At 41.5% G+C, this 17,075-nt stretch overlaps 1 protein-coding gene across 1 annotated transcript in view; it reads left to right on the forward strand.

Annotated features, from left to right (window-relative positions):
- Positions 1–2,876: 2,876 nt before the first annotated feature.
- LAPTM4B (lysosomal protein transmembrane 4 beta) overlaps positions 2,877–17,075 on the forward strand; it is a 60,730-nt gene continuing 46,531 nt past the window's right edge. Inside the window, exon 1 of the mRNA XM_084507630.1 lies at positions 2,877–3,116. Within this exon, the coding sequence (XP_084363756.1) occupies positions 2,892–3,116 (225 nt within the window). The 5' untranslated portion in view covers positions 2,877–2,891. The remainder of the gene's footprint in view (positions 3,117–17,075) is intronic.

Consider the following 17,075-nt stretch of genomic DNA (forward strand, 5'->3'; position numbering starts at 1 on the left):
GTGATTTTAAAACCAGTGACAGAGAGAGAGAGAGAGAAACAATAAAAACAGGTTGATAAGCTTATTAGCCTATTATTCATTTTTTGGTACTGGAAAGGGGAAATTTGGCTAGCTATGTGTAAGTGGTTGTACATCAAGCTGTGTTAGTGTGATGTCTCTCTTACATGTCTCTAAAATGTATAGTGAGTTGCAAGGTGTTGGAGACAAATACTGTTCTCACCTTGAATTGTTTTACTCAAATCAGGAGAATGAATGACCTTTTGAACTCATTTTGAATTGCAGCAGCAGTCCTATTTTATTGCCTGTTGTCTTTTTGTCTTTCTCTGTGAAACAGAGATGGTGTCTGGTATTTATTGGAAGGTGACTTTTTTTTTTTTTTTAAGTGGTGTTTTGTTTTGTTGTTGTTGATTTTTTAAATGTTATTGCATTATTTCTGTAACCCTGGGTACTTGAATCATTTGCAGCCATCCTGAAACACAGGCTCTGGACCTGGCCAAACAAGAACTTGAGCAAAACTACTCTTTAATATAATCAGCCAATTTCCCAATGTTGTCACTGCCCTGTGCTCAAGGACAATACCTAGACCTTGGTTTCTGGACAATATTTAACCTTTTTTTTATCTTGTCTTAAACTGCCAAATACAAAACAATTAACAACCTCTTTGCTCACAGGAGCACAGGGCTAATCCTACTGAGCATCATCAGTGCTCCTGAGAGCACTCCCTTCAACCACCCCTCTGTGTATGTGCTGCAGGCAACACCGGGTGCAGTGTGATTGAATTATTCAAGGCCAATTGAACCATGCTCCACCATCTCTGTGGACTGCGAGCACAGACAGAAGGTCTGCAGCTTCCACGCCACCTGTCCAGAAGCAGATTTGCTCATGAAAGTATTTAAAAAGTTGGGAGGAGGAGTACCAGCAACTAGTCCTAATGAGTGAAAGAAAAGTGGATTGTTGTGTGTTGGAGCACAGTAAACCTCATGTTGTAACCTGTGTTGCCATGACCCCCACTTTTCCTTCTTTGCATCTGTTTTAATGCAGTTTGCAGCTATGTCCTTGCCACCATGGCTGGTAGCAAGGGGCACGAGATGGGGTCTCTTGGTGGGGTCTCTGCAAGTGCACCCTGTCAGCTACTGACTAGAGCCAAGGACTATCAGTGCATCAAGGCAGGGACTAGGTCTTCCATCTGCAAAGTGTCTAGGATGCTACAGAAATATAAATAGAAAGGAGCAGATTGGGCTTCATCATTTCTCCAAAACCTGCCTACGATTTGTACTTCTCTGGACCCCCTAGAGATGATTATAAATGGGGAGTGTGATATAAACCCTGATGTTTCCTGATCCTTCCTATCAGGCTATTTGAATGGAAATTTATAACTGCACAGGAAACTGCTTTGAAGTAATTAATGATCACTTTCTCATTCTTCCTTTTTCTTCAGAGGATATCTGGATTACAGCCATTGACGGGAAACCACGAGAACCCGCTGGCTCCAGCCACTGACACTGCAGGCCCACAGCCCCCCCTCGAATATCCCAGCTCCTCAGGTCCCTTTTGTTTCCCCTTCTTATCAGTAACAAAGTCCAGGGGCCCCTCTCCAAAGCAATGCTGGAGCTCCTCAATGGCCCATCCATTTGTAACTGGAGACTGGGTCTTCGGCATTGTCTCTGTTATCCCTTGTCCTCCGGGTTTGTGCCTGGGTGTCCTTGTTTATCACACACCTTTGCTTATTATCCCCTTTGCTTTGAAAAGGTTCTTGCTCAGATAACGTTAATGAAGCAAATGCTCTTACCTTCCGCATACTCTCACAAGTTACATATACAAGATTTTAATCTTTCTGACTTGCATATCTTTACCTTCTGGTATTAAAGACAGAGGTCTGTCAAGGCTGTTGGCAAGACAGAACAGAACACATTGCTTGGGATTTTTCTCTGGTCTCTTGGATTTTATTTTTTATTTTTATCAATTATGAATGTTTCACTTTAATAGATTTTAGGGTCATCTTTGAATATGAATCTTGTGCCAGGTGGTTTTTCTATTTTTGAATAATAATATTTATGAATAAGATTTTTTTTTTTTTTTTAATAGGGACAAGCTAAAAACTGAGGTTATAGAAAGTTCCCGCTTAAGGGATTTTTAACTTAATTTACTACAGTGGTTTTACAAGTAGGGATGAGGCATAGTTAGAAATGTTCCTCTGTGCCAAGTTAGCTTTTATCTGGGAGTTACTGTTCGGTGCAGATGTATGTATGCAATAAAAAAAGGGCCCCAAAGCAACCATATAGGGAAACATCTGAGTACTTTTCAGCATTATATTTTGATGATAAACTGCGCAATTTGGGAAGTAGCCAAGATAAGATGTCAGCGACTGAATTATTCTCAGGGTCAGGCTAGGCGTGCAAACCTCCTGGTCGCATCTTCTCCCTTATTTCCTCTAGAGAACAAATCTCAAGAATAAGAATTAAGAATAAGAATAAGAATAAGAATAAGAATAAGAATAAGAATAAGAATAAGAATAAGAATAAGAATAAGAATAAGAATAAGAATAAGAATAATACGATGATGATGATGAAGAAGAAAAAGCTGTCTGCTAGGTAGGAAGCTCAGCTTCTACCTGCATGGGGGCTGCTGTTTGACCACCAGAAGGGGGTCCTTTCTCCTGCTGCAGTTCCCCCACCACCAGTGCACCGACTACAGCCAGCAAGAGCGAGGTTGCTGCCACTTGCGTGCCAGTTAAATCTCCATCACAACTCCAGCCCCCTCGATGGCAGCAGCTATGGGAGCGGGTTAGGAGGACGCTGGGCAAACCCCAGCCGCTCGTGCCCTCACAACCCGGAGCCGATGCTGAGATTTTCCCCATCGTCTCCGGCCCTATCTAGCGGGGAAGGAGGGGGATGTTTCTTGCTGGGTGCCCGGCCAGGGGGGTCCCGCCCGCCGGGAGGGGCCGGCCCGGCCCCGCCTCCGCCCCCGCGGAGCGGTGCGGAGCTGCGCGGAGCCCGGAGGAGCCCGGAGGAGCCGCGGAGATGCTGAGCTCGCCCTGGGCACGCTTCTACTCCAACAGCTGCTGCCTCTGCTGCCATGTCCGCACCGGCACCATCATCCTCGGCGTCTGGTACCTGGTAAGAAGGGGTTTGGGGGGGTCCCGACACTGGCAGGCGCGGCTGAGCCCCGGTGAAGGTCCGGCGCTTCCCCGCCGCTCCTTGGCAGGGCTGGTGGTGGGAATCTGCCGACGGCAGGAGAGGAAATCCGTGGGTATTTAAGGGTGTGCAGGGGTCTCGAGCAAAAAGCAGGTTTGGGGGTGAAGATGTGAGAGGTGAGGGTTTGTCCCGGCTCCCCAAACTTCGGAGCAAGGGTTTGCTGCTCACTGCAGCACTGGGGCCCCACGGATGCGCTGGATCTGCCGAGGCTGCTCGGGTGCTGACCACACTGCACAGAAAATCTTGTGCTCTCAAGATTTTTGAGACGCTGCTTTGCAAAAAGGGCAGGTGCTCTCGTCACTGCTGCTCCGCGTGTACCAGATAACTGGTGGTCGGTGGCATCTGAGCCTGGCTGACAGGGGACTGGAGGTTTGCAGGAGCCTCCGCGACATATCAGGAAGACTTCTTTCCTCCACCAGGCTGGAGGAGTGAGGAACTGACCCTTGAGGCACAGCCTTAATGGGTCATCTCCCATCCATCCAGAGGCTGTTGGGCACCTGATGTTGTTGGACACCCAGTTGTCCAGCTAGGGAAAGAGGAGGAGACGCGCCAAGACCCCATCTCCTCTCCCATCAGTGACAATCTTTCCTCAACCCCTCGGGTAGCAGGGCAGGAAAAGCAGCTTTCCCAGAGCCAGCCCCGTAGTCGTGGGGTTTGCAAATGTGTCACAGCAATAAAAAGAGGTGGTTCGTTGTTTTGGGTTATGTGGATGTGTTGCTTCTCAGCCTGTTTTGTCTTCCCAGTCTCTTGGTGCAAGAAATCCTGATGCCAAGGCCACGCAGAGCTGTTTGCCAAGGGTCACTGCAGACGGAAGCAGATTAGACCCAGGCTTGTTTGCTAACTGCTGAAATTCCCTTCAGAAGGAAGTGAAAAATGCTCAGCTGTCCTCCATTGTAGGGCAGCTCATTAAATAAATTCAATCAGCGTAATTAAAATGCTAGGTTGACAACTATGTCCCAGAAATCACATAAAATATGATGTCCTATAAAATGCATATTTCACCACTGATAAAATGGTGTTTTAGTTCAGCTATTTCTTGCTCCCCATTTAATAGTTAAATGAAATATCCACAGCCTGTGGTATCCAGAATGACCACAGCATTGAAAAAGATGGCCTTTTTGCCCACCTACAGCAGAGTTTCAGTGGGTCTGAATATGACCTGAAAGCTTTTGAACATTTCTTCCAGGATTCTTGTTATTTCTTTCAGTCAGCCTTCAGCTGAATGAAGGCTCTTTACATCAGCTCCACAAAGACAGGGATACAGATACTTTAGCTTTTCAGTGGACCTAAAAATATTCAAGGAAGAGGGAATTAAGTGCATTAGCTTAGCTTTAGTTACAAAGAAAAGGCTGAGGGCTTTTTTTTTTTTAAGCTTTACCTACCATGTTACTAACATTTAAATGCCAGTGCCCCAGTTTCACTTAGTACATTTCTGCAAAGCCTCTTTAAAAATGTTCTATTCTAAGTATTGATTTTTTTCCTGATTTATACCTCTTCCTATTTTGCTTCCTTCCTTTTTATACATGTTTCAGGGAAGATTCCTAAATGACTTCAAACTGACAATAGCTCATAACATGCCAGTTAACTCGTAACACTGCTTTCTACTCTTTCTCATATATCACACATACATTTATTTTTAAGGTTGACTATTATGAACAGAAATTTTGCTGCATGTTGATAGTAAATACTAAACCTTTTTGCTAGCTTACCAAGTTAGGAGGTAAATAAAGGCTAGCCGCTTAAGTCAATAAGCCCCTTAAGCCCTTGTTTGTAAGTTCTAGTTTACAAAGTCATATAAGAAAATATCGTTTTATCTCGGATCAATTGTGTTCTGATACCATATACATAAAAATTGGTGCTGTCCTGCTGGTGATTTTTCCTCTTCATTCATTCTGTGTGGCTGTATTACTCCAAACCACAAACAAGCTATGAGTGTTGCCTCAAATAAAAGTTTTTAAAAAAAAAAAAAACACTTTGATTTTTCACCACACTAATATGTTTTCTCTATACTGCTTGCCATTAATCTTTACAGGAAATTACTTGAGAAATAAAATCCCCCTAGAGAAAGAATAGCTTTCCTTTTGCTTTTTGCATATCTTGCTTCTTGTGAAGTGCAAGTCTTACTAATCCCCTGCCTATGAATATAATGATTCTGTATTGCAGAATGAGTTTCTTAAGAAGAAGAAAAAAATAGTAGCTTGTAAGCTTGGGGAGGTTTTTTAAGTAACATTTTCATATGTTGAACAGGTTTTCAGTTAGGATAATTTCAGGAGGCAGAATTTCTGACTAAATGTGGAAAAAGCCGTGTGTGTCTCTGTGATGATGTTTTAGCTCTTCAGTTTTAATGTTTTAATTGGATGTTTGGGATCCTCCAAATAGTGGAGAGTGAAGGGAGGTGAATGCAGGTGGGGCTGTGGGGTGATCAGAGCACTTTCCCCTGCAGGTAAAGGGCAAGAACAGTGGTCTCATAAAATATCAATAGCTGGGAAATAAATATTTAACTTTGCTTCATTTTAGAACATAATGGATCTCAGAATGCTAATGTTTCTGCAGCTGTTGTGTTTCAGTAGTTTCTTTCTGGTAGAGCCATAGGCACCACATCTAGACTAATGTAATACAGCGTAACATAATATTACACTATAGTATGCACCTTAAAATATACTATCAAAAAGCGTACTTCAATGTAAAATGTAACTTGTAAAGGGTGGAGCAGCCAAATATCAATCAGAAGAAAATTCCTGACAGCAATATCTAGTAGGGCTCCAGAGTGGCCTGCACTTCAGGAGCTGATGTGCTGCACTGGGGAGAAAAACTTCAGGCATGCTGTAATGTTGAAGATAAATGTAATGTTCATAAACTGGCAATAATATGGCTGGCTGGAGGGTAATATTTATTCAGAAACCTGGGGACCAGTTCAGTTCAGCTGGTTATTGATCTTTGTCTCTCATCCCACTGGCATGGACTTTATACCTCTTTGTGTTACACCAAACACAAAATCTGAGGCCATAAGTAATAAAGCAGAAGACTTTGGGGCACAAAAGTCTTAAAAGTGTCATATATGTAGGGAAAAAAAAGGACAATGAGAATGAAAAGCTGGCGTTTTTGTTAGCTCCAAGTGATCCAGTGGGTAGTGGTGAGTCAGAGTAATATCCTCTTTGGTAACAGCACTTGTAAACACAGCATGTTGTCTTCCCGAGTAAATGCACTCCCCTTTCTTTATCTAAAAAACAAAGAAGAAACAGCGTCTGATGTGCTGACAGTGCCACAGAAGGGTTTTCCATTAGCTCGACACATGGCAGCAGGGGCTTTGTTTACACCCCGCGGCTCCGCCGGCACCATCTGGGACAGCAGCAATTATTTTCCATTGACTTGCGCGGGGCAAAGATGAAACTTTCATCTTTCTGGAAAAAAATAATCCGGGAGGGGTGGTGGTGGGGGAACACGAGGAGAAGGAGCTTTGCCTCTGTGGATGCGGGGCAGCCAGGACCCCACAACCACCACGGGAGCTGTCCGGCACGGCCCGTGCTGAAGCTCTGCTCCGTTTCCTCAACCCAGGGCCCTGCGAGGGAGCCTAAAAATAAAAAACTAATGGAAGAGCAAGAGCCTTTTATGACTGCCAGTTATTCAGATTGCTGAGGCACTCTCTGAAGGACATGTGGTACGAACATAAATAGAGCAAGCCTAAGTTTTTAGCCGGGGTGGCTTCGACGTTCAAGCTATTTGTGGAAAGCTCAGGACGGATCGCTAGTCGTGATGTTTCAGTGCTAGATTTTTCTGAGTGGATGGTTGAAAACTTGAATGGTTTCTGTCAGCATTCCAGTTGTTTTTAATGAAGGGATAGAGTCCTAATGGATGAAAAAATGTATTGGTAGTATCCTTTCTATATGGTAAAGCAAAAGAAGTACTGCTTACTATAGTCTCATTGTGCAATGGATTTACAGGATGATCATTCTGCTGAGATCAGTAGAGTGCTCTTGGCCTGATGTCAAAAAGAGATTCAAGGTCTATATTTTGTGACTGGGCCATGCTTATTCCCTTGTCTTTTCCAAGGCCTGTGCAAAACAGCATGTATGGCAATGTGCTTAAATGCCCATTAGAAGATTATGGAAATCTTGGCAGGGAGCAGAGATCAGCACTGGCTGTTCATGTAAACAAAATATACCCACACTGAGGTTCTTCTAACGTGCTCTGTCCTCATTCCTGTAACCTTTAGACTGTCTAGGACTGCTCACATCACCAAGGAGTTGTAAGTGTGGGTCACCTGAATGGTGTGAAAAAGTCTTTTCAGGAAAGGCAGAAGGAAAAAAAAAAAAAAAAAAAAAAAAAAAAAAAAAAAAAAAGTGAAGTTATAATTTTCAAACCTGTAAGAATTGGGAGATTTTGAAAAATGAAAAAAAAAATTGAATTGTGAAAATTGTGAAAAGGGGAAAATTGTACCATTAGAAACTTTGAGGTTCAAGGTAACTGGGATCTTTGTTATCTTAGAGCCACGTTGTGGGAATTTGCATGACTGCAAGTTTGAGGTCTTGTGTTTTACTTAGAAATTTCATAGAATCATCAAATCATTAAGGTTAGAAAAGACCTCCAAGATCAACTGGTTCAACCATCATGCTACTACCAATGTCACCCACTAAACCATGTCCCTAAGCACCATGTTCAACTTCTCCTTGAGATCCCCCAGGGACGGTGACTCCACCACCTCCCTGGGCAACCTGTTCTAATGCCTGACTGCTCTTTCTGAGAAGAAATTTCTCCTAATTTTCAACCTGAATTTAGATTTCTTTGTTTTTATATAGAATGAATTTGGCTAAGAATACAGTTTCCCCAATTTTATGTGCACACAAATGGTCATACTGAACTCCCTGTTCCTTCAGACCAGCCAGGGATGTCACTTTCCAGGTTGTGGCAGTGTGATGTAGCTGAGCTGTTGGGTCGGGTTATCCTGCAGGCACTGCTAGTCCCTCTTCTACCTCCTCTAACAATACAGTACTGGTGGCGCTATCTTGCAAAATGGGGCTTGCTGTGGGTTCACCAGGTGGTTACACCTCAGTGGCTCAGGCCTGGGCAGTGAATTCACAGGGAAGACATGGGTGGTGCCAGTGACATGGCTAATTCCTGTCCATTAGCAGGAGATGCAGTGTCAGCAGCAGATGAGGGTTCTCCACCAGCAGGTGAAGGGGTCAGCACATAATCTGAAATGACTCGAGTTGCCTGATTCTTGTAGTGGAAATAGCTGCAGTGACTGAATATTTATGCTCCAAGTTCCATGCCTACAAAAATATTGTTATCTTTTTTATTGTTTGTGCTTTCTTTCATAAAATGAGATCTTGGAGGGGGAAAAATATTCCCAAGTAATTCTTGGTGACTTTCTGCTTTGAAAAACAAACAAACAAACAAACAAACAAAAAAAAACATGAGTGCTACTTTCAAAGATTTCTACATATCATTGATGTACGTGTTGAATACCCAACTGGCACTAGAATCAGAGGGGGATCAGGGTATTTACTTTTAGAGTGATTCAAGTCTATTTCATTATCTTATTCAAGAAGAGCAGGGAATATATTAATGATCCTGCACATAAATGCCTACTCAGGACCTGCATGGTACATTCATAAGAAAATATATGTCTGCATTTTAGACATGATAAAACAAAGAATAAAGACCAGCACTGATCATTAGACAAACAAGATGCATCTGCTCTGGAGGACTTTCTAAATAACTACATTCTGATTGTAACTTGTATAAAGAGACAGTTTAGAATTATGCAATAGCTAATTGGCAGCTTCATGAAAGGCTTCTGGTGAAGTCCTTAAATAAATTCTTTCCACCATGCACAAACCTAGGCTGGTTTCTACTGTGCTGGTCTTTATCCCATTTCCTTTCCTTCTCAGGCCAATTAATTCCTTGGGACTCCTTCAATTAAAATACTGAATAAAGTGCCATGTGGGAGAAATTTAAATTGTACAATCAACAAGACAACTTGAAAAGACCCTAATCACTCGCCTGTGGGTGGTGGAATTAATGCATGAAGAGGACAGAAAGTTTATCCGAAACAAAAAAGAAAAGGGTGGATTCATAGGTACCTGGTATCTAACACTACCTGTGCTTTGTGTCTTGAGTGAAAATCTCCAGGTTTGCTTGTTTGCTGTAATGCATAGAGGAGCTGAAGCAGCATTTTGGCAGTCCTCCCCAGACTTTGTCACGTATCAGCATGTTGATTAATGTTTCTGTTTTAAAAACTTTTTAAAGCATTGGACAGCTAAAATCCCTTGTAAGTATCTTTTGGACAGCGCGTGCATTTACTGAACACAAGGATTTCTAAACACTTCTTTAAGCAATAATCACATTGTGTATGCAGGTTTCCTTATATCCCCAGATGCCATGCTGGGATTTTTCACAGAGTATGAATTATTGCAACTAGAGCTGGTAATCTGCATCAGCTGTCCAGAATAATGACACATTTGTCTTTTCCAATTAACATAGCTATCAATTCAGAAAATGCAAACTTTTGTAAAATGCATTTTTTTAGTAAGGCTTTCAATCGGGTGATAAATTCACTGAGATTACAAGGAACAGTTTTCTCCTTCCCGTGAGAAAACGGACAGTTGAAAGAGGAGCAGAAATTAGATAAATGCTTGTTACTGGAAAGAAACACATTAAGAGTACAGTACACTATATTTACTTTCTTTTTAAAGATGGCATTCAAAAATCATGAACATATTTACAGAAAGGAGAGAAGGTATTGCATTAATCAAGTAAAAGGTGTTTAGTAGTTCTGTTGACAGTTAATGTATATTTCCTGTTGAGCCAGACATTAAGCTTTGTAAACTGATCATTGATTAGAGTGACGTCAGTGAAAATGCAATTAGTCTTATATATTCCTGGACATATGGAACGGATGTTGCAAGATAGGCAGGAATTAATCTCCTCTATTGCCTTCTTCCTCTTTCATTTTATTGTGAGGCTCATGACTTGACTATAAAGCTATGGATATTCAAAGTGGCCAAAACCTGAAAATGCATGCTCTGGTGTTCAGCAGCTGAGCTTGGGGCTTAAAGGCCCATATCTCTGGACAGCAGAACAGGAAGGGAAGAGCAATGATCATTACTGAAGGTACAAGAGTACTCCTCATCCATCTGAGGCATTGTCTCTGCCAGCAAGACATCACTGAAGAAATAATTTGGACTTGAGCCTAGTGCAATGTTCTGGACCTCCTGTGGATCTGCTCTCATTCGTGTGTCTGCAGTCAGCTCCGACTCCTGTGATCTTAGTCCTCTGGCTTAGAGAGCTTTTTAAAGTGCTTTGGATGCTTTTCACTTCACTTCTGGCCTGTGCTGAGCATGGTCTTGTTCTGTCAGGAGATACTTTAAGTAGTTAATTCAGACAGGACAAATGCTTTTGGCAGAAACACAGATTTGCAGGAAATTTTTACCTTGCAGAGGTGCATTTTCCAGCTGTGAAACAGCTGGGCCCAGGCAGATTGGATAAATGTGATCAAGTTGTTTACTACTTCAGTAATTATCTGTAGTGTACCATCCTTTGTGGTATGCCTGCTTCTTTTTTTACACAACTAAATTGCTGCCTGGCTTGCAGAGTGATGTGAGGATGCAGTGTACTACTTGACAGCCCTTTTCCATTGCATGGTCTGTGTGGAAATTGCCTGTGGTGACTACGTAAGAATAATTGATCAAAGCTTTGGTGATTTTTTTGTTAGGTTGTTTGTTAAATAAGCAGGTGTGTGTGGCTTGCTGTCAGAAGCTGGGACACTCCTCTCATGATTGCAGTAGCTCATGCCCAGAGAGGCTGGAGGTCGGTCTGGGCACAGATGTCATGAGCTGGCATGGGATAAGGTACTCCAGCTGCTAGCCAGGGCAAGCTGCCTCTGGCAACCCAGCCTTCTCATTTCCAGCTGCAGTGACTGGGTCATCCTCTGTCAAGAGTCCAAATTAAGGTTCAGACTCATGGGAGGTTCCCTAAATCACCCCAATGCTGACACTTGAGCAACCTTTCACAGTTGTATTTCCAAATCTGTGTTTGGAAGTGAAGAATGACTACAGAAACCAAACAAATCCCAACTGACTATTTGAAACTCTTTTTCTAACAAAGTTTTAATGCATGCCAACTCATTTTTGGCTCTCCACAGCATCCTGAGCCAAGGTGTGTTATAGTACGAATTGTGAGTTGTTCAGGCAATGTTGTAACCAGAACATTGCTATATGATTAAATTTCCCCCAGGCTGGGCAGAAGACTTCAGCAATCATTTTCAGGACCTTGATCAGATATAGTTTCAACTTTCTTTAAATGCAATGCAAAAGTAACAAAGAATCCACCAATAAATTTGAATGCAAATATCCCATTCCTCTAAACCACAGTAGGACTAAGATTAAGTATGTAACAAATTAAACTCTATCTCTAGGGAGGCAGAAGTCTCTAGTGTGCATCCTGTACTGCCTGTCCATCTATTTTTTCTTTTATATATTTAGTCATTACCATATTTCATTAGTGACAGGCCTCTTGTGGTTTGGGTTTTAGGACTGTTTAAAGGCTGGCAGCCAGCAGCAGTTGAGTCATTTGTATAGAAGGGTGCTGATAAATTATGCTGGACTTCCTCTATCAATTTAATCAGCATAGACTTTAAAGTTCAATGCTCAGTGTCATTATAATAATCAAAGTTGAGATTGCATATAAAGTCTGATTAAAATATTTTATGCACCTTTCTGTTATATGCTGTCTATAATGGGCAATCTGTATTATGCTAATCTGAGCCTTCCTGGATCATTCTTTGAATTCTCATGAGTAATAAGAAAAAAACAAGCAAAAAGAATTGCAGACTCTATGCTGTCTTTTCCACACTGATGAACAACTTAGTTGATACTTCTGGTTTGACTAATGTTCTCCCTATTCCAGTGCAGTGTTTCAGTTAGCAGCCAGAAACATGTGCTTAGAAAGAATTACTTGTGCAGGGAAGACATTTTCGTTTATTCTCCTACTATTTTTAAGTTAGGGCAATAACCTGAAGCTTGAGGGCTTATTTTATTTTATTATTTTTTTTAATGTCTTGAAATATGACTGAACATGTGCACTTCCTGAATAAACATCTCAACCTTTCTGTATTCCTCCTTCCAGTGTCAGTAATAATGTCTGTGAATAGATACCACCGGTGAAAGGGATGAAGGATTTCCCTTTAACCCAACTTCACTTGGCCATCTTTGTTTCCCTTCAGGCTGTCACACTTTTTGTGGGGTGAAAAGCTAGCCAAGTGTGACTGGGTTTCCTTCCTTGAACCGTTCATTATTTCATGCATCACTTGCAGCTTGTCCCTAGCCACATCACTGGAGAGTACATACATTTTAAATAGCATGAAGCAGAAGGCTTACAGAGTGGAAAAAAGAGCGAGAAGTATCTGCTCAGACAGCCAGAACTGTCCTGATCCTTCCTTTCCTAAGAGTTCAGGCCACTGCATGACATGTGCTTAGACGTGTGCTCAGACGTAGCTCCTGGCTTCTCTCTGCCCTGAGGGGGAAGACGATTGAATTGGTGCCATGAGATCTGTAATGAAACTTGGGCACATACCAACACACTTCTTGTCTTCTCACGTCATTTGCCTGCTTTCCACAGCAGTTAGACAGCTGTAAAACCTTAATTTCTAAAAGTGCCTCCTTTTTTCCTCTGTAGTCAAAATTCAGAAAAGAAAAACATGAACTTTGCCCAGCGGGGAGAGAATATAAACAGGTAGAAAATTCTGCCTGTAAGGTACTATAGATCATAAACCTTAACTCATCATCAATGCTAAAAAAGAAATTTGTGAAAGGAGCCCCAGATGGCACAAACCTACACCAAAATGTTGTTAAATCCTGAAGACTTTTTTTTTTCTATTGTTGGATTCCTGTGTTCTCTTGATAAACAAAAGTTTTCCTGGTGATGTCTTTTATGCTAAAAGTAATATGCAACAAAAATGCAAAGAATATGCCCAATGGGATGATAAAAGTAGGTAGAGAGAATTAAGGCTATTTGAGTTAACTTACCTAGACATCTTCCACACATTCTAACTTTCTCTGATGGTAATACTGACTTCAAGTATCCAAGTATTATAAAATACTTACAGACCTGTTGTTAGTTTAGTTTGAAGGAGCAAAAATGTTGTTTTTTTTTTTTTTTCTGTTTTGTTTTTGTTTTTCTCTGGAGAATTAACACCATAGAGTTTTGCTTGAGACTCCCTTCATTTTTATTAAAAACGTTTATAATTTCTTACTAGTGAAATTAAGGTAATCATTGACTTGCTTCAATAATAATTCCATAGAGAGCAACAAACTAAAACCTACCAGTTCTGCGTGTTTTTAAATGTACTCTAGAACTGTAGTTTGAAGTCTTGGCCAGCAATGCCCTTCCAATGGCCCACTGGTCATAGTCCTTATAGAAATGCACTGTTAGTTGCTGCATGGTCACAACCATTTTAGTTTATAAGCACTGCCTTCTCTTTCACCTGGTAGATCACACTGTGTCAGACAGGGGATGTAGAGTAGACTACAACGGTGTTTTTGGTAACTAGCTGCTCATATCTATCCCAGCATTATAATTCACTAATACAGATCACAGAAAGTTGTGGGGAGTAACATGGGATGATTGCATTTTCCTGAAATCCAACTTTTTGTTGTTTTTATGCTGTAGAAAATAATCTTAGCTTTGTAGGTTTCTGTTTTTATTCCCTTATCTAAACATATGTTCTTATCCCTATGTATTAGGGTGGTGTCCACTGCCTTTACAGCCTTTGGAGCTGTAGGGCCCCCAGACAGGGTGCTGGTGCTTCACCAGAGCTGAGTTGCAGGGAATGTGCTGCCCTGGCTCCTCCTGGAGCTCAGTGAGGCTGCAAAAAAGCTCAGAATTAACAGCCTATGGGCATCTTTCACAGCACAGTGTGCAGACTTTTACATGCATGGCTCCAGTTAAATTTAATTCTCAACATAAATAAAGCAAGCTTTCTTCTTTTTCCTGTAAATATAAGGAACTCTCTTCACTGCATCAGGAAGTCTTGGGAGAAGTCAAGAATATTTGTAGAGCTGACCCTATGGGGTTCAATAAAAACATCAGTGTATTTTTAATGCAATGTGCCAATTTAAAGTAAGCTTTATATTTCCTCTTCTAAACTCCTCTATCAGAGCAATTTTATTTCAACTCCTGACTGTAAGCTGGAGGAAGGCAAGGAGAAATTTCATTATTGTCACTCCTGACAATTCTGTTAGTATTTACAGGCATCTGTAAGTCACTAGCTTGAATATTGCTCCCTTTGCTTCAGTTAGGTATCAGCAGAAGATCTGCATTAATGGCATGCTCTTTGGAGCTACTGGAGATATTTTTATTTTAGGTAAGCAGGGATAGATACCAATGCAAACTGCAGCTCTGTGAAGGGTCTGAAATTATAGCAGTACTCATTTTCTTATCACCTGTTGATACAGTGCTGATACTCAGTGATATATCTGCTCTCTCTCCTCTGCATTTCACCTCCATGGGTCACTGCAGTTCACTGCTCATCTCTGGAGCAAATGGTGTGGAAGAGAAGACAACTAACTCACTGACGGCAGAAGTCTCAAAGTGTAGCACATTATATAGGTTCTAAACTCTGCATGCTGTCTGGGGTAAACACAAGGTTGCTTCCTTTCATCCTAAAACATTGCATGTTCCTTGTAGCTGTGCTGCCTCACATCAAACACAAGCGGCTGGTTCCTTATCCCTGTACAGATGGGAGGTGCTGGTCCTGATCTCAGCACCTGTTGCCTTGCTCCCTGCTACCTGTCTACACATTCTCTTACACAGTTGTTGCTATTTAAAATCTTCCACTCGTATTTGAAATTGTGTTTAGTTAGAAAAATCCAAGCAATGCTCCAATATTTGGGCTCCATGCCTCCTCTAGAACATTTCCTGTTTTCATTACATATTCTGGGGTCTCTACAAAGCAGAGTATTTCTATTTCCCTACATTGAGCAGAAGGGGGATGTATTTCATCTGTTTGCCAGAGCAGCAAGAATTTGAGATTTTTTGATATATATTTTTTTTCTATTACAGCGTAGGAGGACAGTTGGACATTTCTAGGACTTTCTGTGGGAACTGGTCTCTTTTTAGGACACCCCAGGTGCCATCCTGTAGGGGCTGAGCCCAGGGCAGAGCTGGAGGCTGGTAACAGGGTCCATCAACAGCCAGTGATGAACCAGGGCTAGTGGCCATCCAGGGAGCCCAACCAGGAGTAAAAGAATGAAACTAGGAACGCAGCTGGAGACAAGCTCCAACAGACTTTGAAAGGGGTTCACTAAGGCTAGAAAACAGCTCTCCTGTGGTGTTTCTTAGGCAGGGACTGACAGTTCTGGGCTGAGCTGAAATAGGGTCTTTGGTCATGGGTACACATGGCAGCAGGCCCCAGGTGGGGTCATTAGGGCCAGCAAGGCCTGTTGGTACCTCTGGGGTTCCCCTCCTATAACTCTGTGTAGACCTACGGCCATAACCAGCAGCAGGACCTTGTGGACATAGCTCTGACTTGATAGTGGGAACTCTTGAATTTTATGCTCACCACCTAACACCAACCACCCTGCTGCATGATCATCAACATGTTTCTCTTTCTCAATCCACAAAAGCTCCTTTGATGATGTTTCATCAAGGGGGCACACCATTTAGTTGCTGACTGAAACATTGCATAATGAAAATGTTTTCTAAGGATTGTTAATTCATTGTTACACCATTTGTTGTTGAAGGAATTAAAAAAAAAAAACAAAAACAAAGAAATCTTGGCTGTATTGAGAGAGCAGTAAAACAACCTTTGCTTTTCCTATAACAGAGATTTCAACTCTTATAAAAACTGCATATGTCAACAGGGATTCACTTTATGCTCTTTTCCTTGATGATGTGTCCTTAGAAGATGCTACATCAGTAAGTTTTTAGGCACATTAAATTTATGCAGTAAAGCATTATTCAAAATTCAATGGTTGCTTCATATTTGAAACAAAAGAAAAACCCTAACAAGGTATCCAACTGTGCATATGTATCTTCCCTTGAGAAAAAGGTTGAGCAAATAAACACTTGGTGTAATTTTTTTTTTTTTTTTAACTTTTCGTTGCTAACAGCACATTTGGAAGGGGCTTGGAGATCGTTATGAGGATCTCAAGACAACAACCTGGTAGGTCAGGAAAGTGATGTACTAAAGAGCCTTGGAGAGATGCCCACTGCCTGCACTAGGCTTTAGATCAGACAAACACATCCTGTGTCTTTATACACAGACTTAACGACTATGCTGACCAACATGTAATCTGAATCTGGACATATCCATATGAAGAAAGTAGACTGCCTAGGTCAGTATTTTATGAATCTTCCTATCTATATCTGTACAAAAGATTAAACTGGCATGCCTTTAAAATAGCAACACTATGCATTTACAGTTTCCGATTGCTTGATTATTTTGAGTACTCTTCTTAAGTAACATTTATTTATTGCTGATAGCTGTCCTCAAGCTTTCCACAGAAGAGTTTAAAGCAGTAACTGGATTGAAACATAAAGTTATATATAATGTTAAAAATTGAGAGGATTTATAGAATATTACTTTGAGTCCTGATGGTCATCTGATCTGCCTTGGAAGCCAAGCCAAGCCTTGAAATACAAGCCAAAACTATGGCAACAGCATTCCCAACACAAAGCTACCTAACTGCTCTGTGAAAAAAATGCAGCAATGAAGATTCCTAAACCCCTCTAGACAATATCCTCTATTGTTCAGCAAGTTGCATAACCTAAATTCCCTTTTCCTGTAATTTAAATTTGTTACTTTACTCATCTCTCAGTGGATCTGAAGGAGTTTATTGCCTCCTTTTCCTTGTCTTTCATATTCAGCATATGAAAGGCTGG

Source organism: Aythya ferina (assembly GCF_964211825.1).
Source record: "Aythya ferina genome assembly, chromosome: 2".
In the NCBI taxonomy this organism is placed as follows: domain Eukaryota; kingdom Metazoa; phylum Chordata; class Aves; order Anseriformes; family Anatidae; genus Aythya; species Aythya ferina.